Source organism: Citrus sinensis, chromosome 5 (assembly GCF_022201045.2).
Source record: "Citrus sinensis cultivar Valencia sweet orange chromosome 5, DVS_A1.0, whole genome shotgun sequence".
Taxonomy (NCBI): domain Eukaryota; kingdom Viridiplantae; phylum Streptophyta; class Magnoliopsida; order Sapindales; family Rutaceae; genus Citrus; species Citrus sinensis.
Genome location: NC_068560.1, coordinates 13,972,812 through 13,999,224, shown reverse-complemented (window position 1 = coordinate 13,999,224; position 26,413 = coordinate 13,972,812). Strand labels below are relative to the sequence as shown.

General features: G+C 32.2%; 1 protein-coding gene across 1 annotated transcript; it reads left to right on the top strand.

Annotated features, from left to right (window-relative positions):
* Positions 1-17,874: 17,874 nt before the first annotated feature.
* LOC102628814 (phosphatidylinositol 4-phosphate 5-kinase 6-like) lies at positions 17,875-23,838 on the top strand. The gene is made up of 8 exons (XM_006494008.3): positions 17,875-19,625; positions 20,140-20,307; positions 20,671-20,836; positions 21,397-21,513; positions 21,667-21,860; positions 22,449-22,591; positions 22,672-22,753; positions 23,126-23,838. Exons 1-8 carry the CDS (start codon positions 18,451-18,453, stop codon positions 23,412-23,414), a joined length of 2,334 nt encoding a protein of 777 aa, XP_006494071.2. The 5' UTR covers positions 17,875-18,450; the 3' UTR covers positions 23,415-23,838.
* The last annotated feature ends 2,575 nt before the right edge of the window (positions 23,839-26,413 follow it).

The following is a 26,413-nucleotide window of genomic DNA, read 5'->3' as shown; positions in this document are numbered from 1 at the left end:
AGGTTGTTGACATGTTTTAGCATTTTCTTCCAAATTGATTCTTTGTGTGCAAATTAAAGGACTAATACCTTTAATATCATTTAAAGTCCATCCAACTGTATTTTTATGCTTTTTAAGAACATATAGTAACTTACTTTCTTGGTCGCTTGTTAGAGTGAAAGAAACCACAACAGGATAAGTTTGTTCTTCTCCATGATAAGTATACTTCAATCCCTCCGGCAAAGATTTCAATTCCAATTTAGCTGCTTCTTATTGTTCGATCTTTTCAATGATTCCAAGCTCGTCAAATTTTGGTTTCTCATTATCATTTTGTAAAGTCTGAGCAGAATCAAGCAACAAATTTATATTAGAAATATCATGTTCAAGTTGCTTATTTGATTAAATTGAATTAACCAAACAAATATTACTAAGTTCAGAAAAATTCCCTTTTTGAGTATTCTCTTCTATACAAGATTCAAGCAATTCCTTTTGTTTATCAATCTCATCTTCATTCTCATTTTCTTCATTAGGTTGCCTACACATGTTAAAAACATTCAATTCCAAAGTCATATTTTCGAACGACAAATTCATTAAATCATTCCAAAATTTATCAAAGCATTAACAGTTGGTAAAAATGGTCCACCCAAAATTACATAAATTGGTTTATAATTATTCACAATACGTTCAGTTTCTAAGATAATAAAATCCACAAGGCATATGAATTTATCAACTTGTACTAAAATATATTTCATTGTTCCTTTTGGTACTTCAACTAATCTATCGGTAAGCAAAAGTGTAGTTAAAGTTGATTTTAACTCACCTAGATTAAGTTGAAGATAAATTGAATATGGAAGTAAATTAACACTAGCACCAAGGTCTAGCAAAGCATGCTCAATTTTGTAGTCCAATGATACAAGAAATAGTAGGACAACCAGGATCTTTATATTTCAACTTATTATTAGTAGACAGAATAGTACTTACCTGTTCAGCCATGAAAGCACTCTTTCTTACCTTCAATTTCCTCTTGATAGTGCATAAGTCCTTTAAAAATTTGGCATATGAAGGTACCTGGTTTGAGGTTGAATCGAGACACTTCTGGAGGAAATATTATACACGACGGTGCTCCAGTTCTAATTAGATTCATGTAGTCTCTCAAAGCTCTTGGTTGATTTTGATCATGTTGAGATTGGTTGTCTCCTTGATCAATTAGAGGAATAAGTTGGCCAAAAATGTTTTCGTTTTGGATCTCATCTATGATTGGTGCTAGTAATTGAGATCTACGAATTAACCTGCCATTTGAAGTTCGAGAATGATGATGATGATGTGTGTGTGTGAAATTATATTGTAAAGATGATACACAAACAAATGAATAACATGAAAATTACACAAATTAAAAATAAAATGAAAATTAAATAAACAAGATAAATGTACAAAAAAATACAAAATAAAAATAAATAAACTGAAAATTAACTAACTGAAATAAAAATAAAAATAAATAAATGCGATAATTAAATTGCATAAATTAAAAAAAGAAAGAAAGAAAAGAAATAATTATCTCAATTGTAAAATCTTTTTCTTTTTTTTAAAATTTTAAAAATTACCAGCCAATTAAGTGATTAATTCAAATTTTGAGCCTTTGTTGCAACTCTTAAAGTAAATATTCAGTTTATAGAGTCTAAATAAAGTCCAAAGAAGTGCATATATGGTCCAAAGAAGTTCAAGTTGTAGGTCCAAAATTGAGTATTATGGGAAATTTTGGCAAGGGACCTATTCGAAATTTTTTTATTATTTTGTGGTCATACTGCAATTATGAGAAGAATGGCCAGAAACGAGAATCTTTGGGCTGAAAGTGAGATTCAGAAAGATTTTGTGTATATAACAGAATTTAAGAAAAGAAAAAAAGGGTAAATGAAAATTTACACAAAAGTAAAAAATGAAAATGAAAAAATAAAACAAAATAAATATATTTTCCCAGTAATGGCGCTAAAAACTTGACACGACTTAAAAGTGTTTAATTTATCTCTTTAAGTCTGAGGTCGATCCATAAAGAAATGAGTTAATTTATTTATTTAAGTTTGTCTGAAAAATGAAAGTACATTTAAATATATGCAATTTAATCTGAGAAAAATTATGAAATTAAATTAGTTAAGATTATAGATCCACTCTTATTAATAAATACAATTTAATAAATTCTTATTAATATGTTAATAATAAATATTGAAAAAAAAACTCTGAAGAAAAAAAAACACCTGATTATAATGCCTATATCCACTCAGGAAACAAGCTTCAAGACTTCACTATTATAAGTACAAACTATTACAAAGATCTTAAGGTGTTTACAAAGAATAAAAGCTCTCAACTTTCTTACTTAGTGAAGCTCTCTTTTGTCTCAATTAGATTCAAGTAGTATGCACAGAAACAACCTCATATAATTAGTTTATTGGTTTGTTATCAACAGTTGTCTTCCTGCCAAAAATAACTAATTGAACAGTGTCACAATATGCAAATCACATGCCTTTATAAGTGAGTCCAAAGGGGCATGTAGAGCATATCATTTTGGCAATAATAATGAATTTGTCATCATGTGTTTGGCATGTGACTCACTAAAAGCTTTAGTCAACACCCTTGAACATGTCGGTCTAGTTTTAAAGCTTCTGCTAATGACACGTCATACGAACTCTTAATCTTGTAACGACCTGTCAGTTATGCAAGTTTGAGTTCATATCTAGTGAAGTTAAAAGTTTAAATCCTTTTTTTAAAGATCAATTTTCATTTTTTATTTTTTAAAAGTAGAAGAAGTTTTGGTAGACTTTTAGTTGTAAATATTGAATACAATGTAATTAAAACAAAACTAAGGTTTAATATTGCCACAAATTTTAATACGTAACAACTTATATAAGTTACTTAAGAATGTAATTGCAGATCAGGAAAATAGTGCTTGGCTATACAAGAGTGGGCATTGTGAATAAGTGTGCAATCCACTCTTGCTTAATTGTATTGATAATACTCTATGTGATATTTGCTTCAGAATCTATTGTGTATAGTCAATATTGAGATTAGACAACAAAGTAAATATATGCTGCCTAATTCAATTCGAAAATAATTTTATACCTCATGAGATTAATTTTTTTAATTTAAAGAACAATAAATATATATATATATATATATATATTGGCAATCATTTAGCAATGTTCATAATTCATAAAAGAATTTAAAATAGGAGACATGTTGATTTTTCTTTAAATAAGGTAAAATCAATTTAAGCGGTTAAAAGTAATAGGGGTGGGCAAAATCGGGTTCGGGTCAACCCGATCGGGTTTCGGGTTGTTCGGGTTGGGCAAATATTGATCCGAATACAACCCTAACTTACAACCCAACCCGACCCGACTCGATCCGATATATGTTCGGATCGGTTCAAAAAATCGGGTTGAGTTCGGGTCTTAGAACAGTAGAATGCAGCTTGGGTCGAATTTTGGAGTAGCAAAATACAGATCGGGTTTTGGAGCAGCAGCAAAATGCAGATCGGGTCTTGGAGCAGCAAAATGCAGATCGGGTCTTGGAGCAGCAGTAAAATGCAGATCGAGTCTTGGAGCAGCAAAATGCAGATCGGATTCGGGTCTTGGAGCAATAAAATTCAGATTCGGGCGGTGGCACTTGGCACTTGGATGCAAATCAGTGGACAGTGGCCACGGACGTGCAGCAGCAGACGGGATGACGCACACTCGCGCAGCAGCAGATCGGGAATCGATTGGGTGCGCAGCAGGCAGCAGCAATCGCGGACCAGCAAACTCGCAGCAACACCGAGCAGCAGTGAGCACACAGGCGGACGCTTCTTGAGGTGTGGACTCCGTTGACGACTTGCTGTTGGCCATTGGGTGCGGTCCGTGGATGTGTTTTGTGCGCAACAGCAGCCTTGTGTTTGTGTGTTTGTGCTGTGAATGAATCTGTGATTTGTGTTGTGTTTGTGTGACTGTGTGTGCAGTAGCGTATGTGTGTGTGGCTGTGTGCTGTTTGCAGTGTTAGCTTAGGGTTTTTTTTTTTTTTTGGAAACCCGATCGGGTATTCGGATCGGGTCGGGTTTGACCCGAACCGATCACAACCCGATCGGGTTTGTAACTTTCAATCCGATCGGGTCGGGTCGGGTCGGATCGGGTAAAATGCTCACCCCTAAAAAGTAAGGGATTATTTTGATACCAAAATTAAGAAGATTAAAAATTTTGTGGTTAGAACTCAGAAGAATACATGTGTGTGTGCCTATATGAAATTAAAATGCAAACGGAGCTAAAAGAAAGAAAAACACAGATTATAACACATTTTTTTTGTCTTTTAGCCCTATTTGCATGAATTTTTCATCCGAATGTCCGCATCCAAGCATGATATATCAAGTGGGGGTGCCCTCATTTTTTTTAATGTGGACATGTTATTAAATCACATGGCTTAGTAGTTTGTTCATAAGAAAAAAAAATGAGGATGCCCATATGAGAAAAGGACTCTCTCTCTCTCTACGTACACACGGATGCGCACACACACACACACAGAGTCATTATCTAATATAAGATTGCTTAAGTTATTAAAGTAAGGGATTAACTAAAAGACAAACAATATATGCACTCTATTACAGTATATTTTATCATGTAACATATTGGAGTAAGTGTTTTTTTGGTCTTGTAACTTATCTTTTACTTAATAACTTAAGGGATCTCTCATTGGAAAATACACACACACACACACACACACACACACACACAGAGTGAGGACATTCTCATTTTATTAAAGTGAGGATACCCTTAAGTAGCACTACAGGAAAAATGACCTACCATGACAGTCCTCTGTGTGACAGTTTTTGGTCTGCAGAGCTACTACGATAGATGGATGATAAATTTTTTTTCCATCATTCATTTATGACATACTTGTGATAGAAATTTCATCTATCAAGCACTTATGATAGACTGATGATAAATTATATGGTTATCAAGAAGTAATGACAAGTTTGTGATATAATTTTGATCATCAAGTAGCTTTTTTATTTTGACTTTATTTCACAAGGTTGACTGAAATTTTTAAAATGAATGAAAAAAATAAATAAAGAATAAACGGTACCGTTTGGATTAAAAGTTTCTCTTTGGACAAGAAACGACACCGTTTAGATTGAAACTAAATAAAAACAAAACCCTCTTCAGTTTTCACTAATCAAATTTTTTTTCCCTAAGTGTCGGCACTCTCACTCACTCTCGTCTCTCGCTCAGTCACTCTCGTCAATCTCACACTCACAAAGCCCTTTTCACCCGAAATCCTTGCATGGGCACTGAACCACTGCCGCCATTCTCTTGTATTTCACTATCAATTTTGGCTCTCACCGAAAACTATATGGAATACCCACCAAACGCATGTGCTACTACTATTGAATTTCAATACTCTAACTGAGAACCCACGCTCACCCCACTATTGTAACCGTTCGATCAATACAGGTAAATAATATTTCTAGTGTTGTGTTCCATTTCAATTTTAATGTTCTTGTCAAACTCGAACCCTATATATGTAAACTTAAAAACCCTAGATGTATTCTTGTCAAATTCGAACCCTACACGCTTAAATCTTGTAAAACCTATATGTTTTCTTGTCAAATTTGAATCCTATACGTGTAAAACTTGAAAATCCTAGGTGTGCTCTTGTTAAATTTGGATCTATTTGATTGGTCTGCTATGTTTCTTTATTTATGGAATTTTAAACATTTATTTGATTTTTTTTGGAATTTAATTATTATAGTTTTATTGTTAAATTAATTTGATTTAGGCTGCAAAGATCCTTGCCAATTTAATCGTGATGGGTGTTGGGATATTGTCTAGGCTGCTTTATCATTGGGGTTTTCTAATAACTAATTTTTTTTTCACTTTTTTGTGGATGCATGGAACTATATATATAGATAATTCTCAAATTCGTTCACTGTGATACAAAGTCTTTTTTTTTTCAATTTCATTGGTTAAATTCACTAATTCATTGAAATTAGTGGTGATTGTGGGCCGAGTCGCATGTGCAGGAAGTGGTGTCAGGTCTGGGCACACATTGAGTCATGCACTTGGTGGGCAATTGGTATTGTTTCTATTGTGTGTGTTGGAAATAATGTCAATATCATCCAACCAATGTGTGTTTCCAGTGGTTGTTTTTGCACCGAGCAGAGAATTTATTATTACATCAGAGTTCCCCATCCCTTGTTTCTCTTTTGGGTAATGCAGGTATTGACTAGTTCATTTCCATTTTCATTTGTCTTGAGGGAATGTTATCAATTTTTCGATCTTACAAGATATTGATTGATACATATGTGTCCAATACATTAAAAATCGTTAAACATTTTGCTCTTAGTTACAATTTTGAACGAATGTCACATGGAAAGATCCTCTAAGAATATCAATAGTATTGTGGTTTCTACTCAATTTCCACTCTCCGCACTCATATGAGCATGGTTTGAATCTCAGGCCTTTTGTACCATTCAAAAATTTATACCAATTAACAACATAGCTTGCTAGCACCACAATTGTTTCAACTCCAAGGCAGAGAATTCCTAGAAGATATATACATATTGATATATACTTGCATGTAGTTGTATGCTCACTACCTTCGAATTGGGGATATAGTCACTATTTTTGTATTCCCTCCAAGTGTTTGATAAAAAGCATGAATGAATCTTGGCTCTTTAATTGTTGCAGGCCATTTCTACCTATGAGGAGCGAAGGAATATGAAGCTTATTATATTCATTCACAAAGCAAAGCTGATACAATTCATGGCAAAGCTTGATGAGGTGTTGTATTTAATATTGCTCATGAGATCAATTACATATCTTGTTGGACTTTATTCTTGTAATTAAGGTCCATCCAAAGTTGATGGCTTGTTTGTCAGAAAGATAATCTGAAGGCCATGATTGATTACTTGCGGGCCGATGGAAATGTCTCCATGATTGGTTTATGAGGTTGTTAAGTTACTAAATAGGTATATTTACTTTTCATGAGCTTTATCTTCGTTTTTCCATTATGGAAATGTCTCTATGATTGTAACTTTTAACACGTGGAACTCTTGAACCCTATGTTTAGTTATATACTTATATTGGGACTTGTATAAATTAATATGATGGTTTTATTATTATTATTATTAGTAGTAGTAGTAGTAGTAGTAGTAGTAGTAGTAGTAGTAGTAGTAGCAGCTACAAAAGATCAAAAGAACTTAAAGGTGTGGCTTGTGGCTTTCTTGTTGTTTGGGCTTTAAGTGCTGCCTCACTTGTCATTGTTGCTAATCTGGTGCGCCACGTCCATTTCAGTGTAATTACATAAGTTAGTTTGCTTGATTAATTAATTAATTAGTTAGTGGATTGAATAGCCAGAGTACTACATTTTGCATAGGTCTGATGCTGGATGAATTTTCATGTCTTGGCTTTGGGGTTGCTGGATTTTGCTGCTGGAAGACTACATTTTGCAATTTTGTTGCTGGAAGACTACATATTGTGTAGGTTTGTTGCTGGATGTTGCTGAATGCGGAGTACTTTGCTTGGTTTTGGATTGGCCTTTGTTGTCTATTGGCTTGACTTTGGAATATGGATTAACTAATGTAATGTACTTTGGATATTTTTATGGTTAATAAAGTTCACTAATTTAGTTCATTGGTTTTGGATTTAATTGCATTTAGTAATTTATTTTCTTTCATATAATTTTAATAATCTAAATTTTTAAATTTCATAATTTTTATTTTAAATTGATAAATAAAATAAATAATCAATTTTTTCAAAAAAAAATGTGATAGAAAATACTAGTCATACACACAATTGATATCCCAAAAAAAAAAAAATACAATCCAAAAATTTCTAAAAAAATGAAAATATAAAATAAAAAAATAATTTCCCTCTTCTAAGTAGTATGACATAATTATGATAGGTAAAATCTATCACAACTTGTGACGCGATTTTATCTGTCATCTTTTCTTGACGCTGGCTATAGTGACAGTAAGGATAACCGTCATCTACCCCCTAAGATGACAGTTTTTACCTATCATAATTGTTGTGCAAATTTTAATGTACTCGCAAGCGCACGAATCTATTGTAGTATAGATCAATGGTGATGAGTGTCGATCCCACGAGGAGGTGGATTTTAATTATATGTAGAATTAATTTTGTAATTGGGTGGTTGAAATTGTGGTGGAAGTGATTTAAATTATCCTAAAATTGGAATTGAGATTCTAAAATTGGAATTGCAATGGCGAGAATAAATTGAAGCGAAATCTATTGAAATGACGTACTTGGGTATCTGGATCCGTATCAACATGCATCATGGGCTAAATGATACGAATCCCACAATGAAACTTTCAATCCTACACTTAATTTGTAGTTTCAACTTCCCAAGAAAGTTCTAAACAGATTTATGGCAAACAAAAACCTTGACCCAATGCTTAAGAAAACATGAACCAAAGGTATAGAGAAGGGTATTGACGCCACACTCAAGAAAAAGATGAGAAGGTGAGTGATAAGTCTAAATTTGGAACACCACAAGAATGTAAATTCTTGATAAGTTCACTAGTTCTCAAAAGAACCAAAGAAAGAATAATCTTTCAAATTCAAAATAACATTCATCTCCTTACATACCAAGGTTGCTGAATTTAAATATGCTAAAAGGAACCCAAGATCCTAAAAATACAAATGGAAACATTGGAACAACCCTCCAAGTAAGTTTGTCAAAAGATGTTTCAAAAGTCTTCACCAACCCACCATGATCAATGCTATCTTTGACAAACTTAATGCTAGCCTACTATAATTAATGCTATCATTGACAAACTTAATGTTAGCCCACCATCATTGATGGTAGACTTACCTTACACATTGACAAGCTTGAAACAAAACAAACAAATAAGTTGAAAAACAAAGGATTTGTTGAAAATCCCAAGTCTGAACAAGCTGTAAAGAATTGGTCATAACTCCTTCTAGAGAACTCCAAATCCAGCTCTGTAAAATTTATTAGAAAGCTAACTTAATTATCTTTCCAACGGTATATAGCTTGCATTTTAATTCTGGCTCAATCAATACAGTTTTTATTCCGAATTTGACCTTTCTGCATTTGATACAACTTGTGTATTTGGCTGCCCAATGACTTGAATAATGCCCACAATGCCTTGTCTTCTCTTCAAGCCCAATTCACGATGTCTTGCATCTTGAATTGCATTTTCAATCCATATTTTCTCAATTAATCCATTTAAAGCAGCTTGCATCTTTTTGGCTCTTGCTCTTGTAATTGGGCCTCCATGAATGTGCAAAGGATCACTTGAAGTTTTAATGGTCCCGTGATGGTTCTCATCACTAAATAATCCGTATTAATGCCAATTAAATCATGACGGGGGAATCCACACCTCATGAACCACGCTCTAATCAATATGGTGCTAAGGGCTTATCGTGCCAAATAATAATAACCTTGTACTAGAGGGCCGGTGAAACCAAGGCGGTACTAGACAAGATTAGTATTATTTGTCGACGAGAAGTCAAAACATCCACAAAAACTAGAGGGGAAGAGAAAATAAATTTACCAAATAAAGCCCATGACACATGTTGAGACTTCACCTTCAACCCAAGCTTGAAAGAAAATTAGCCACTCATAATTGAACTAGGGGCAAAATGGAAATTTATTAAAATATGAAGAAAATACAAGATGGAGAGGGAATTACAGAAAATGGAGTCCAAAAATGGATTCAGAGATATCAAATTAGGGGGGGGAGACCCCCTTTTTATAGATACATGGAGTAAATCATGGCCATCGGATTAAAAACAGTTTGGACGCTCAGGATTGCGCCACGTCATCAGTCAACAGTACGCAATTTGACCATGCGGATGAACAGTAACACGGTTTGACTCGGATGAACAGTAACGCGGTTTAGTTGAAAATAATCCTGTGTGATGCATGTACCGTACGCGAGATTTTTCATCCACTGATATGCTGCCACGTCACCATCAATAGTACATAAGAATTTTAGCCCAACAGGATCGTGACACCTCATCAGTCAATGCCATGTCATCGGTCAATGCCACGTCATCGATCCGTCTATGTGAACAGTGTTGTGAACAGTAACGTAGATAGTACCGTACACGTGAATAGTACCATACATATGAATAGTGCCATTTTTCCTTTTATGTTCCTCCTAAGGTTTTCGACCGTCCTGAGTTCAAAAGTGATGTCCGTTTTGCCGTCTGATCTCTCCTTTATTGTGAAATGACTATAATGCCCCTAAAATACATAAAATACTTAATTAAAATAAAACACATGTAATTAAATCACAAGAAGGTTAAATACATAAAAGTAAGGGTTGTTAGTAAGACTTAAAATGTAAAATGACGGTTTTCTCCTTTATAAATATGCATTTTCTAACACTCAACAATAATAGGTCATTTTTCTTGTAGTGTAGTGTGTGTGTGTGTGTGTGTATACATGTATATGTATATGTATATGTATAGATGTATGCACATATGTATATGTATGTACATGTATACATATATATCCTCATTTTGTTTTTTATTAATTAGTTTTTCAACTCTTTGAGATTTGATGTAAACCTAGTAGAAGATTTACCCCATACCAATATACTCTTAATTTTTTTCCTTTAAAATTATTTATAAAAGAGAAAAGACAGGTGTCTCTTATACTTCAAAACAAAAGAAATGATATTTTATTAATTTTTATTGACTACAACATTAATCTCCTGTCGTGAAAATAAGAGATATGAGATTTCAACCCCGCTACATGGATGGAGAGAAAATCTGGTTGTTGGTAGGCTAAACAATAAAAAAAGTGTAAAATAAATTTCATGAATTTAATGTCCAAATCCTTTGGCAACTTAAACTTAATTGTTTGGGTATTTCATTACTGGGTTAAAACTAAATACTGCAGAAACAACAAAACACCGATCAACTGCTTTTACATATAGTATACTTATTATTATAAATAATCTTAAGTAGCTAGTATATAATAAATAGTATTGTGCCTGTCTATGTTGCATTGCCTTCATATTATGTAAATTGGCTGTGAATTGTGACTGAACAAAATGCACATGTAAACTAAGCCTGTCAGCCATTGATGTTATCCACCCAAATGGCATAAAGTTTTATGTAGGTAAAAAGACTCAAAACTAACCTAATTAGACTAAAATTTTATGAGACAAAAGATGTTCTTAACTAGCCCCAAATAAGTTTTAATTATAAGTTAGAAGGTACCACCAAAGTGAGACAAAAAGCCAAGAACCTGTTGTGCTTTACTTTTTTTTTTCATTTTTAACGAAGTCTTATCAACGTATTAAGCAATTTTTCTTTGCAATAAAAGGGGAAAAACAATGAAACCTTCTTTAAAATTATTTTAACTAGTTTCAAGATATTGCAAACATTGGAGGTGAAGCTAGTGAAGCACTATCTCGTGGTTTAGCCCCGGTTAGTCGGTGAAAATATTGTGCAAACCCTAGGTTTTCTTTTTATGGTTTACTGACTAAAATTTAGTTACAAAAATTATAAATAGTATTTTCTTCTTATTGTTGGAAATATATACTCTCTAAAACATATTATTTAATATATTTTCTTATTAATAAAATGAATAAGATATTCTTGGAATATGTTGAGTCTATAAATAATTTGAATGAGGCCCATTTAATTATATCATATACGTTTACATGATCGTTGGATGGATTCACATAAGATGTTAATACAAATTATCTTGTGATTAAGCAAATTGAGCTTGAAGTTGATAGTTATAGTCGGGTGCTCTATTTATGATTAGACTATTGTAAATTTATTGGATGATTTGTCTTAATCACGTATAAATTTATAGATCTAGTTCAACTGCATTGAACTAGATCACATATCAGATTTAATTGATCTTGAAATAACTGTCAGACTTATTAAATCTCATAGATATTGATTTTACTGCAATCTCAATCTTGGACTAATTATAGTTTCATGATTATGATTGTTATTATATTTTAGTGACCAATGGGTGCAACATAAATTTGTAGTAAAGATTACTCAGTATCTTACTAGGAGCAACTACTAATAGAGAAATTATAAAAACACATCTCTTCCTGGGTTTTCGATACTTGATCATAGAATTCTCTAGGCAGAGTATGTCAACATGATTATAATATTGAAAATGATCATTAGAGGAAACCAATAAGTGTTAAGCAAAACAATGTAACAAAATTGATTGAACAATTAAGATATCAATTTAAGTAATGATGTGATACAAAGAATTTTTCAATAAAGAAATCAATATGGCACAATTTGAATTATTACTCAAGAACATTTCCTAGATAGCATAAATTATGGAGATCAGATCCAATGTTTTGGTGAAGTAGATTTTGAATTAGATAGTCAGGACTAGTTTATTTATAAGCCGAATTATTGTAACCACTATTGTATGTATTCAAATGATCCCCGATTGAGCTCATTTAATTGACTACATCACTACTAAATTGATAAGTAAGATAACTAGCTATTTGGGTCAAAAGCATAAATATATTATCTGGTGGAGACACTATCTAATGTGCTTGTGTCTAAAGGACTTTGTGTTATTTTATAAAGCTAGCCATATGACAAGTCCAAGTGATACACCACTTTTGGCATTATTTTATCTTTTAATTTAAATCAAATACGTTTTATTTAATAGAACTAAAAAGAGATAAAATAAAAAGACTAGGGTTTCAACATAAATAAAGGCTTGCTTTTCACACAAATAGCCCAAAAAAAAAAGTCACAATACATACAAAAAAAATGAAAATCATTTCTCCTTAAGTTTACGAAAAAAGATTTCAATTGCTATTTGCTTTGAGTAGTGAAAAGGTGCCCACACGTCAAATGTAGATTGAACTTGAATTATAATTTGAAAGTTCATTGGTGACAGATTATGATCTATTAAATTATTGGTGACTGGTTTGTGTCTTCCAAATCCTGATTTACTACTATGAAAAAGCAAAGATACATGTAATTCTAAGTAAACAACCTAAAAGAAGGGTGAACTGGGTTTCCTAAAGTATTTAATAATAATCACAAACCAACAATTGTAAGCACCAAAGCCCAACAACAATATTAACAATAATTAATAAAAAGAGATAAAAGTATAGAAAAATGAACACAATGAGTTTACATGATTTGCTAACCCATCTATGTCCACACCTTTAACCGATTCAAGCTTGAGAATTCAACTAATTAAGTCTTGTATCTCAAAGATTCAAGACTGATACAATTGACTCCAAAGGTATCAATAAACCTTTGCAATCTTGAGATGATCTCATATCTCTTTATCCAAATGCTTTCCACACTTACAACTTCACAATCTTATAAATAAATATGATTTTTACAAGATTGAACTCCTCACAAATGTATAAGCAAGTTACAACTCGATAATGAATGAATGTTAACAAATGAAGCTCAAGTATGCTTAGAGTGATCAATTTTTAGCTTGGCAAAAAGGTTATTAAAATGAATTAGGATTAGCTTTTTGATAGAACAAGAAACTAGCTGTTACTCTCCCAAAATAAGAAATTTTGTGCACAATCGAATCATCAGCAACTTCAAAGTAGATTGTCGCTTGTTGAAGTGGCATGTTACTATTGAAATGATTTGAAATTTTAACTCTTAAAAGATCACCACTAAAAATAAGTAGATAATTGTTTCAAAGACAAAATATAACACATTATTAATAGATGACCGCTAACTAAGAGGCAGATGGCTGCTAATTCTGATTTTATAACTTGGCCATAAAACTTTATAAAATTCTAGATTGGTCTAAAATGTTATAAAACCTTAAAAAAGGTCCTTTTTATCAAATTTCAACAATGCTTATATGGTTTCACAATTTTCAAAACTCTTCAAATTAGTCCATTTACTTGGAAATAAACCTTTTGAGAAACACTTAGTTTCCATTTTCTTTCAAGTATAGAAACTTTATAGTACGAAAAAATGATAGATTTTATGCCATGATCATGATAATAATTTGAGCTTTTAGAAGGGTAATCATGAACATATTTAGTCATACTAAATTTACAAGAAATTTAACAAGAAATATCATATAGGCTAGTATCCTTAAGGCTTGTCCTTGAATTGATGAGCATTATCCATGAACGCTTTGAACATGATTTCACATAAATGATTTTTTGTCCTTCAAGAGTTAGTGAGATTGAAATAATATGTTTTCTATTTTACTCTTGACACGTAGTTTGTTATTATCAAAATCAAAATTTGTTTAACCTTTAGGTCAACAATATGATTTCTAAATTATAGTAATTTTATATATTTTATGAGAGTTACGATCTAATGATTTCCATTGTAAAACAATTTTTAGCCAAGATTTATAGTCTCTTTCTTCCATATAATCCTTGCTTTATGTCATAGAAATTATCATTACTTTCATCTCATCACTAGTTAACCTTGTTATCAATGAAGATTATACACATACATACATACATATATATATATAGTTTTAGAAGCTTGAAGTCACAAAATTGAATAGTATATGTTTTTTTCCCATTATATTTGGAAGAGATGACTTCTTATATCCATCTTACATGGAGCGTAATTTTAGAATAAATTATTTTTATTTTAAAATTCAATTTAAAAATTTTACAAATGGCTTCAAATTTATAAGCATTTTTAGGAAAAAAAAGAGTAAATTTAGAATTTATCATGGTCTAATATGGATCATAAATATTAAATATTGAATGCTATGAGGAATCTTTGAAACAAACATTTATCAGGGTCAACAACTGCCTCACTTTTGGCTCCTTGCCTAATGAATAGTTGCTGCATATTGAAATAGCTTCTCATAGCCCTTTGAATGATCATCATACACTAAAATCCTTGCTTTTTCCCTAGCCTTATACATTGTGAGCCTTTCAATCTTCAATCTAAATTTATCTTGCATATAATTCTTGAGAAGGCATATCTTCACATTATGATCAATAGCAACGTGTCCTCTTATCACATCAATAATCCTTATACAAGTCACTTTCACATCTTTCTTGGTTAGTTGACAAATATTTTTAATGATATGATCAGAACCAAAAATCATTTATATCATTCAATCTTACACCATTAACATGCCATGGACAACTAGGCTCTTTACAAGTTGCATAACATCTTATTGTTTCACTGTATTTTTATGTTAAATTTAAACCCATTGCTAACAATTACCTCATGCAAAACTTGTCTAAAATGACCCATACCCCTAAACTAATCACTCAATCGCAGCTTATGTATTCCATCAAACTCCAGTTTATACTCATGTTTCTCTAAGTAATTTGTAAGAAATACATTGCCAAAATTTTTTTAATCATCAGAAGAGTTAACTACAATTTGCGTCACCCTAACGTCATCATCCAATAAAGCATCTACATAACTATTATTGTCACATTGATTGCCCTCGCTATCCTCATTATCATTACTATCCTTAACAGTCAATATCCCTACTAATCTCACTAAGTGCTGGTTGTTTATTAGGTTCCTCACCATTATCATCATGATAGTGTCAATCCCTTTGTCTAAGTAGTCTAATAACAATTCATCCTTATTAGTTCCACCCCTATGAATATCAACTTCTTGATTTCTGTTACCCACATGCATATCATCAAGTTCATTCCCATCACCCTTCTTCTTGAACTCTATAGCTGACTTCTGGTGTACCTTAATGTATTGCTGCATAAGAAGGATCATTCAACATATTTACAACTTTTAAAGATAGTTGTATTCCTAAGTTAAACAATAAAGACTATATTAATGGGGCTTTTGTATATTGAACACATAAAGCTGACATGACTTCAACTTTAAACATAGTTAAAGCCATAGAGTTATGTATCCTAAATAAGTATTTCATCCTAAAGACATAATCTAACACAACCGTAGCATTTTTCTCTCGATTCATAACATTTAATAAGATCTTTCCAGCTATGTCTAACTCATATATAGACTAGTTATCTTGAATGATTCAACCTTTATTTTTCTCAATGGTATAATCTTCACAATTAATCAAATTTACATGGTGTTTTTCTCTCTTGAAGAAAATCACTAAGTGCATTAGTGACATGTCTATTGTAATACCAAACACAACAGAGCATACTTAAATATAAACTCAACTTTACAAAAACAAAAATAGATAATCAACATCATACAATACTCAAGCAAGCACTCATCTATCACAGTTTTAAGAAAGTCTCAATTTATTCTAAACAAACACACTAGAAAGACAAGCAAGGGTTTCAAAAAATAGCCTCATAACATTAAAAAAATATAATTAATCATCTAAATACACATCCATAGCCCTAAAGCGCTGATGTACTTGCTTTTTTTACATTGTTGACAAAAATCACAGCCCATTTCCTTATTTTCTTCAGTCTAGGCTATGTATCAAAAATTAAATTAACACAAATTTGGATAGTTTCTTAAAATTTCCTACATCTATAGATTAAATAAGACATATATTGCATGGATATAACCAACAACATGATGCTTCACTTGCTATTTTCAAGCGAAATCAGCTTATTGAAATTGAAAACTCTTCAGATTAAAGTCCACAACACCTTTTTTTTCTGTCTAAGTTACACTGAAACGACATCATTTCACTGTAATATTTTCTTTTTCTTTTTTGGTTTGCAATGTCGTTTTATCGAGCCAGAACGAGTCATCATTTTTCAAAGGTTTCTAATATCATCATTAAAAGTATGATGATATATTTTGTAAAATCATGATGACAAGTGATATAATTTGAAAATATTGTAATATTTTTTATAACAAAATAATTTAAAGGCATACAACTGATAATTTCCTAAGAAAAAAAAAAAAGGTAAACATTTCAGCGACAAGAATGTATTTAGTTGAGGGAAAAAGAAAAGTGAGAAACTAATTCAGATTGAAAAAATTAGGATTTCATAATTGTTGCCCCGTGACAACACAAAATAATTGCCTCAACGATGCCACATCCGCTGGTGACGTGGTGGCGTTGACACCAGGTAAGATTTTCCCACATAAAGGACGACTGTCCATTTACATACAGCCAAAAGCAACATTTTATGGGACCCAATGACTTAGGCAGGATTCGTATTTGACCTTCTATGAGTTTGGACACGGGCAGACGTGTAGTCAATTACGTGTAGTCCATTTAAGTTTTGTGCAATCCACCAATACGCCTATGTTTTGGATGACACTCTAATTTCTCCTGTTATTCTTATATTTTGTGCACTGCAGGCTTTTATTTGTTCTCTCGCACCCGTTATCACAATAAATTTGGCATTTAGTTTTTTTTTTAATCAATATTTTCTTTTTGTTTATATTTTTAAAGTTTAAGAAAGAAAGAAAGAAGAAGAAGATTTAAGATAATTTGTTAGAATTTTCTATTTACTTTTTAATTCAAGTATAACAGTAATATTCAGTTATTTAATAGGATTAAAGATAAAGTCGTTAAAATTTATTGAAGATAAAGTCGTTAAAATTTGTAGCCTCATTAAATTTTTCTTATAATTTCTTTAATATGATAACATTCTGAGTTATTTTTTTAAAAATAAAGATAAAAAGAGAAAAGAAACGCATTTTAGAATGCTGGTAAAAAATTTATTTTAAAATTATATATCTGTCAATTTTATTTGTAAAAAAAAAGTTTTGCATTTTATAAGGGGAAAAAAAATATGAATAGGTTACAGCCTCAGGGGCGGGAAACGTAACTTGACTTGTACTGATCAAGTAAACTAATGAAAGATAGCATGAAGTAAGCGAAATTAAATAAACGTTAAAGGACGAGGTTGAAAATTTAATTAAGCTTACAATAATTAAAACAAAAGATTACACATCGATATAAACTAATACTAAAATTAGTGGCATTTGTTTATCTGGTGAAGTAGAGACACTAAAAATGGCAATCACATCATCCCATAATTCTGTTCTCCTTCCAATTGTTTGGTCTGCTATTCATTGTAGGAGGCAAATCCGGAATCATAGAAAATTGTGTAGCCGATTCATAACCAAACAAAGAAAAGCAAAAAAAGGGGCAAAAAAAGAATCAGAAAGAAAAAGTTTACCAGAAACGAAGAAAAATTCAGTGTTTGCTACAAACTTCCCCTTTGGCTTTTGCTTTGTCCATCAATCCAACAGTTCTCTCTTTTTTCCTTTTTTTTTATTCCCAAAATCTGAAAATTTTCCTTCTTGTTTTGATTTTGTATGATTCTTTCCTCCAATGGGTTTGTCAGAGAAATGAAAGCATGTATTATTGAAGACCAGGATTGATATAATAAATTAATAAGACGACGGTTTCATTTTATTTTTTTTCATTTTCTGGGTTACTTGCAGAAATGTGTTTTCTGTTCTTGGAAACCGTAGCAAGCGTATAATCTTTGATGAGGGTACTGATGAAAGAAGTAAAAGGAAAGCAAAAAGGGTATGAAAGAGAGAGAGGGGTTAAATTAGGAGTTGAAAGAGGAAGAGAATGAACAAAGAAGAAACAGGCATTGCTGTAAAGGTCTGGGAGGAAACAACATTAACAAAATCACAAGCAGTTCCAAAGAGGAGAGCCAAAACATTCTTCACTACAATGTCTGTGTACAATGTTGATGATGATGAGCATGGCCCAGGTGAAGTGTACCATGCCGAGAGAGTACTTGCCAATGGTGACTTTTATACTGGACAATGGGCTGATAATCTTCCTCATGGTCAGGGCAAATACCTCTGGACTGATGGCTGCATGTATGTTGGTGAATGGTACAGAGGAAAGACAATGGGGAAAGGCAAATTTAGCTGGCCTTCAGGAGCAACTTATGAGGGAGATTTCAAAGGAGGATATATGGATGGTATAGGAACTTATACAGGTTCAGTAGGTAATACTTATAAAGGTTCCTGGATTATGAACTTAAAACATGGAAAAGGAACTAAGAGTTTTTCTAATGGAGATTACTACGAGGGCGAATGGCGTCGAGGGCTGCAAGATGGTCATGGAAGATATCAGTGGAAGAATGGGAATCATTATATTGGTCAATGGAAGAATGGGATGATTAATGGCAATGGAACGATGATTTGGAGTTGTGGGAATAGGTATGATGGATTTTGGGAAGATGGATTGCCTAAAGGAAATGGGACATTTAGATGGGCAGATGGTAGTTTTTATGTTGGTGTTTGGAGTAAAGATCCTAAAGAACAGAATGGAACTTATTATCCATCAGGTTCTCCAGCTGGGGATTTGGATTGGGATCCTCAACATGTTTATTTAGTGGATTTGACGGATAGCAAGATATGTCAAGGAGAGAAAATTTCAATCCTTCCATCCCAAAAGATGACGAATTGGCCTGGAATAGCCGGGGAAGTTAATCAGAAACAATTGGTTTACAGGAGATGGAACGATGGTGGGAGGCCTAAGAGGATGTCTGTTGATGAGCGGCTTAGTAATTATAGTTTGGATACTGATGGCAGCCTCAATGTTTATACTAACGGTGACGTTGATTTGAGGAATAGTGAAGAGGGAATGGAGAATCTTCAACTTGATGATCTTGATTCCGGAGGGGGCAGGGTCATTTTGAAACTACCACCAACCCCCAAGAAGCAGGGAGAGACAATAGCTAGAGGGCACAAGAACTACGAGCTTATGCTCAATTTGCAGTTGGGGATCAGGTAAATTGCAGTTGGTGTATTCTGTTGCCTATAATTTCTGATTTTAATGTGACCTTTCTTATATTGTATCCTACTTTTTTGAAAGTAAATTAAAATATGCCACATACCAACTGGGACTTAAATCTTTCTTTTGTTCTGTTTCTGCCAAGCATAATCCATTTTTATGTTTTGATACAAATTAGCAATTAAGATCGGTGTTGGATTCTTCTTGTGCATTGGATCAGTTTGTGGTTATTCCAAACAGTGTATAATGTTTATTAAGATCTTTCTTGTCCTCCAAAAACAATTTTCCTACATTCTGTAGTATGATTCGTCAATTTTGCAGAAACTCTTTGGTTGTCTTTATTCCAGAGAAAAGATTGGAAGTTCTCATTCATAAATAATGAAGTAATGAGTATTACCTTGCAATGATGTCACATTATGTCTATCTATATTCAAATATTTGTCCAGTTGACTTCTTATGCTACCTATAATTCAAATCTTTGTCTAGTTGACATCTTATGCTATGGCACAGACATTCTGTTGGGAGACCTGCTCCAGCTACATCTCTTGATTTAAAGGCTTCAGCTTTTGATCCCAAGGAAAAAGTATGGACAAAATTCCCGCCAGAAGGATCGAAGCATACACCTCCTCATCAATCTTGTGAGTTTAAATGGAAGGATTACTGCCCAGTGGTTTTCAGGTTTGATGCCGATATACATACCCAAATTCAATAGATTGCCCTCCATCAGAGAGCATTTTACTCTTGTTTGGATCACATATAGACGCCTCTGATCTTGTGGAAGTATATTTTTTTGAGAATTTCTTTAGTTACCATGAATTTACAGCCGCAAAAAGAGAATAATTTGTCATCTGCCTGACAAATATTAAAAGCTAACTTTTGTAATATGTGTTTGCATAAAACGCAGATCAGCTGGCTCTGCCTCATTCATGTTAAATAGTGTTACTATCATCTCAGAAACAATAGTAAATCATAGTGATACATTTTTCTGTGATTTTAATCTTCATAGTAGCATCTAACGTTCCTTCACATTTTCATGTTCAGGACTCTGAGGAAATTGTTCAATGTGGATGCAGCTGATTATATGATATCCATTTGTGGAAATGATGCACTTCGAGAGCTCTCATCCCCTGGAAAAAGTGGAAGTTTCTTTTACCTAACCAATGATGACAAGTACATGATAAAGACCATGAAGAAGGCTGAAGTAAAAGTACGTTTTTTTGTTTTTTCACTTTCCCTCTTTTTGGAGGTTTCACTATTGCTCTTAACTCAAATCTGAATTTGCGACTGGAAATTGAGCTTCTCTTTCCATTTCAACCTTTTATTCAGTCCTTTTACAATTTCAATTTACTCCAAAGTAAATTGACTATCTTCAAAATACCCCTAAATTATTTTAAACCTCAATTTATGCTCAATTATTGTTAAGATGATAATTTGCCTTATATTTGGAACAGTAATTGGGGGTAAGTTCGGGTCTACAGGGGATATTTTAAATATAGTCAATTTATTAAGGATAAACCAAAATTATCCCTCATTGTGAATTCAACCCCTATCCCTGGAAATGAAAAATGCATGTATGCATAATTCTGTTTCCTCACAATTAGAACCTCATTGTGCTTTTGTTATTCTCTCCCTCACCTTTTCCTTATATATCCCAATAACTAATTATCTATTACTGCCTTTTTATTTTTTATTTGTTATTTATTATTATTATTTTTTTGGGGGGGGCATTGATTCATATGCTATTCATATTTTGCTAATAATACACAGGTTTTAATACGGATGCTACCAGCCTACTATAATCATGTTCGAGCATTTGAGAACACTCTAGTAACCAAATTTTTTGGCCTTCATTGTGTGAAATTAACTGGGACTGCACAGAAGAAGGTACTGTGAACACATATGAGACTGTAATTCAAGATACAACAAACTAAAATAAAAATAAAAATAAAAATAAAATAAAAAAAATCTTCTGTCTCATGAACTCTCTTCATCTCATTTCCATCTACATTCTACACTCACTGTGAGATTGATTGCTAGGTGCGATTTGTCATAATGGGGAACCTATTCTGCTCTGAATATGTCATTCATAGGCGTTTTGACTTGAAAGGCTCTTCTCATGGTCGGACAACTGCTAAACCACAGACAGCAGTTGATCCAACAGCCACCCTTAAAGATCTTGATCTTAATTTTATTTTTCGATTACAGAAAGTTTGGTTCCAAGAGTTTTGCAGGTAAGTCACTTTGCTAGTTATCTTCTTTCTCTTTCTGTTTCACATTTCTGGGATTGAAGTGCTATTTCATCTCTAGAACTTAAACTTTCACTATGACGCTATGCATGTCGATGAAAATCTAGCAACTATTGAAAGATTTCCACTTCCATGCAATGTGATTTATTATTTGAATTTGGAAAAGTGTACCTTAGAAATTCCAGTGGATAGTGCAGATTGTTGAAACTATGAACTCGACTGAAATTCATAAGTTAAAGGAGTGTGTGGTATTAATTTCAAACAGACAAATTTCTGTTTTTCAAATTTATAAACAGAAATAAGATGTGTACACATCTATATTTGGTAAACACGAACTGGAAATATACAAGACTCTTACTCCAAAAAGTAGTTTCAAACTCAAAACTATTCAGAGGGTCCACCTTGATACTTATTGTTCATTCATTAATATATTGTTCTGTTACTTATCAGAAAACTGCAAATCATGTCATTGTTTTATTATATTTAGATGTGTTTGTGTGTATAAAGCTTCAAATATGGAAAAGACCTTCAGAGGGGTTTGTTTTACTCGTAAGCTGATCTTCATTTCTGCAGGCAAGTGGACAGAGACTGTGACTTTCTTGAACAAGAGAGAATAATGGACTACAGTCTTCTGATTGGTGTTCACTTTAGAGAAGCTGTTTCATATAGAGATTCTCACACGCCTCCTCGTACTTCTGGAGCTCGCACTCCTAGAGGTTATTCTAGTCACATCCAGTATTTCCTATTTATTTCTACAGCATGAAATATAAAACTATATTTTTTACTTGATTAACAGGAAATGCAGAACTTGATAATGAACCAGCAGCGCCTCGTCTATCTAGAGTAGACATGGACCAGCTTCTTCTGGATCCAACTCGGTAATACCAATTTATAAACATTGAGCTTAAATTCCTGATTTTCTTGATACAGTTGTAGTTATACCGCATTGAATTATACTTTAGTAACCAATTGCATATTTCAGTATTCTCGTACCAAATAAAACCATTAGAAATTGTTCTTTAGTTATGAATGAACTCAAAAATGATTAACTGTATTCCCCAAATCCAATATCAACTATTTATTTTACTCTACATTGACTTTTGTATCACTTTGCTTTCAACCAGTTGTTACAAACTTACAATCTAGTATGAATAGTTTGAATTCCAAATCTGTCACCATTCTAGGATGTAATATATTGACATCCAGTACAAGTCTTTGCTCTCTCATTCCTTTCTGATTGCATGGAGCAGATGGGCTTCCATAAAGTTAGGTGTGAACATGCCAGCCCGAGTTGAACAGACAGTGAGACGAAATGATTGTGAAACTCAACTGATTGGAGAACCAACTGGTGAATTATATGATGTTATCCTCTACTTTGGTATAATAGACATACTACAAGACTATGATATTAGCAAGAAACTTGAGCATGCATACAAATCAATGCAGTACGATCCAACTTCAATCTCGGCCGTTGATCCAAGACAATACTCAAGACGCTTTCGAGATTTCATTTACAGAGCTTTTGTAGAGGACACATGAAAGATATAGACATGACCAAAGTCTTCAACATGCACTCCATGGCAATCCATGTTGTCAGTTTACCCTTCTACAGAAAGATGAGAGTAGTTACCGGTTAAAGTATTGGCCGACATCGCGGCAGAGGATAATTCAAGGCTCCGTAAAATTCCTGCAGTTTCCCTTTTTGATCATCTCTATTAGCTTACATATCCAAGGTATAGTATTAGATTTATGTCATAACTAGAGTTACTGAAGCCTGTTTGTTGTAAAAAAGAATTAACCAAGTGTTACTAGCATCGATTCCTTTTGTACCTAAAATTCTTTCCCAGAAGGTGAAGTGAATCTGCGCTTGACACGAATTATTATGTACAGAAGGTCATAACGTAAGTAGCCATTAGTTATTTATGTCAATAATTTTTCCTGTATAAACGTCTTTCAATTTCAATCTACGGTTTTTTGCTTTTTATATGCAGTTTCATACAACCCCAAACAAATTTAATATCATTTTTTTAAAAAAAGAATAATTATATTTTTGCATAGAACAGGGAAAATTACGTATAGTTACGCTGAATATTAGGCCTAAGCTTCGTTAAAATCTGTAATTTTGAGTCGGTTTATTCAACGTCTCAAAGAATGGTCCGCTACTGGAGAGTTAACGAAATAGTTGACCGTGCCCCACAAGATGCCCATTTCTTAATTTTTTTAAATTTATGTATTTCTTAATATTATTTATATATTTATAAACAAATTTTGGCAGGAATGAGTATTAGGGGTGACAAAACGAATAAACGAATCGAATTCAACTCGAATCGTAAATGAATTGGGTCAAAATTCTACTGATTTGGATTCGATTTGTTTATTAAACGAATTGAAATCTCAGGAATCGGATTCATTTCGTTTATTAAATGACTATTCGGTTCGATTTGTTTAATTTGTTTAGTATAATTAATAAACGAATTAAATCGAATTGAATCCAGATTCGTTTATTATTCCTTTATCCTATTACAAATCCATAACAAATCGAATCAAATTAGGATTCATTTACAATTCGTTTAGAAAAATATAATTAATAAACAAAATTAAGCAAAATAAAATATAAAAAACTACAAATTTAATATCCTACAACAAAATACGAATAACCCAAACCATATTTTAAGATTAAATATACAATCATCCAAATACCAAATTACAAATCCTTAATAATACAAATAATCTTCAAATTTTTAAAAAATTTCAAATAAATTTAAGGATAAAAAAGTAATTTAACTAAACGAATTTTAAACGAATCGTCATATATTCGATTAATTTATAACTCATTTATTAAACGAATTCTAAACGAATCAATATCTTTAAACCTGGATTTGATTCATTTAATTATCAAATCGAATCGAATTCACCAATTTATTAAACAAATAATTTTTTTCAAACCCAAACCCATTTAATTCGCATTAAATTGAATCGAATAAACAAATCATGACCCATGTTGCCACCCCTAAATTGAGTATTGAAACCTGGTCTTTTATTTGAGAAAATTATAATTCAAGGCTTCAATCAATATGCCAAGCCAATTGTCATTTGTAATAGTAAAACTTCAATAAATTAATAATTTTAATTAAAAATAATTTTTGTTAGTCCCAATTTGGGTCTACGTGGTAGATCAATAGTTTGATAAATTTATAAGATAATAATTTTTCAAAAAATTCTTATTTTTCTATAGGTCCCACCAACTATATAAAATACTAATGATTTAATTTGAAACTAAATCCATTATAGTAAAACCTCGATAAATGAATGTTCAATAGATTAATAATCTCACTTAAATAATAAATTCTTCCGGTCTCAACTTGGGCCAGTGTACTAAAATAATAATTTCAGTAAATGCATAAAATAATAATTTTTTTCAAATCCTCTAAGGACCAACGAAAATATAAATTAATAATTGATCAAATATAAAAATATATTAACAATAAACAACATATAAAATTCATATTATTAAGAATATTTTCTGAAATGCAAGTAACGCAACCCAAGAGGGGGGTGAATTGGGTTTTTAAAAATTATGCAATACAATTAACATAATAAATTAATCTAACGCCTTAATGGAATAGAAAACAATGAATGCAAACAAGCATAAAAATAAAAGAGTAAGGGAAGAGAAAAACAAACACACGGATTTTTACGTGGTTTGACAATCCCCGCCTACATCCACGCCTCAAAGCCAACCAAGTTCGATGATTTCACTATCCAAGCCTCCTAAGGCTTCAAGTTCTTACAATTGACTTTCAAGGTGTCAATGAACCTTTACAATCAAGAGATTATCTTCTCAATCTTTTCACTCCAAGTGTTTCTCACACTTACACACTCACAATTTGATAAGAAATGAAAATTACAACAAAAACTCTCTTTAAGAGTGGATATGCAAATAATAGCTCAACAATGATTCAACCTATGATGATTTGCGTTTTGGAAGCTTAATATATGTTATATGATCTTATATTTGCTTGCATTAGTTCTTAGAATGAAGTTTGAGTTGAGTTTTTATAGTTAAAGCCCAAAAACTAGCGTTTTAGGCAAATTCTCGCGCCCAAGCGTTTAGCCGCTTAATTTATCCGGCTAGCCGCTCATAAACGATGATATTACCGTTATTTTTAAATTTTTCTATAGTAATAGTGTTCACTAAAATTATATTTTGTCCCAAAATTTTCTATAATTATACTACGGCCCCAAAACGTCATAAAACTTTACAACTAAGTCTAATTTTAGAATTTTCTGAAAGTAGTTGTCTTTCTAAAACTTTTTAAAATTATGATATGGCCCCAAAGATATTATTATTTTGCAAAAAGGTCATTTTCAACATAATACCCATATTTTTTAAAGTTCTCAAAACCTTTCACTTTAGTCCAAAATATTCATAAATTATAGTATGGCCCAAAACATTTCAAATGTTTGTAAAAACGTCCAACTCTGAAATTTAATAATAATACTTATTAAAATCAAAGATTTCAAAACTTTACATTTAA

What these genes read in the sequence shown, in the direction of transcription:
- LOC102628814 (XM_006494008.3), top strand. Translation starts at nt 18,451, where the DNA reads ATGAACAAAGAAGAAACAGGCATTGCTGTAAAGGTCTGGGAGGAAACA. An exon ending in AATTTGCAGTTGGGGATCAG is followed by an intron (nt 19,626 to 20,139) that starts GTAAATTGCAGT and finishes GCTATGGCACAG; the next exon opens with ACATTCTGTTGGGAGACCTG. An exon ending in TGGAGCTCGCACTCCTAGAG is followed by an intron (nt 22,592 to 22,671) that starts GTTATTCTAGTC and finishes CTTGATTAACAG; the next exon opens with GAAATGCAGAACTTGATAAT.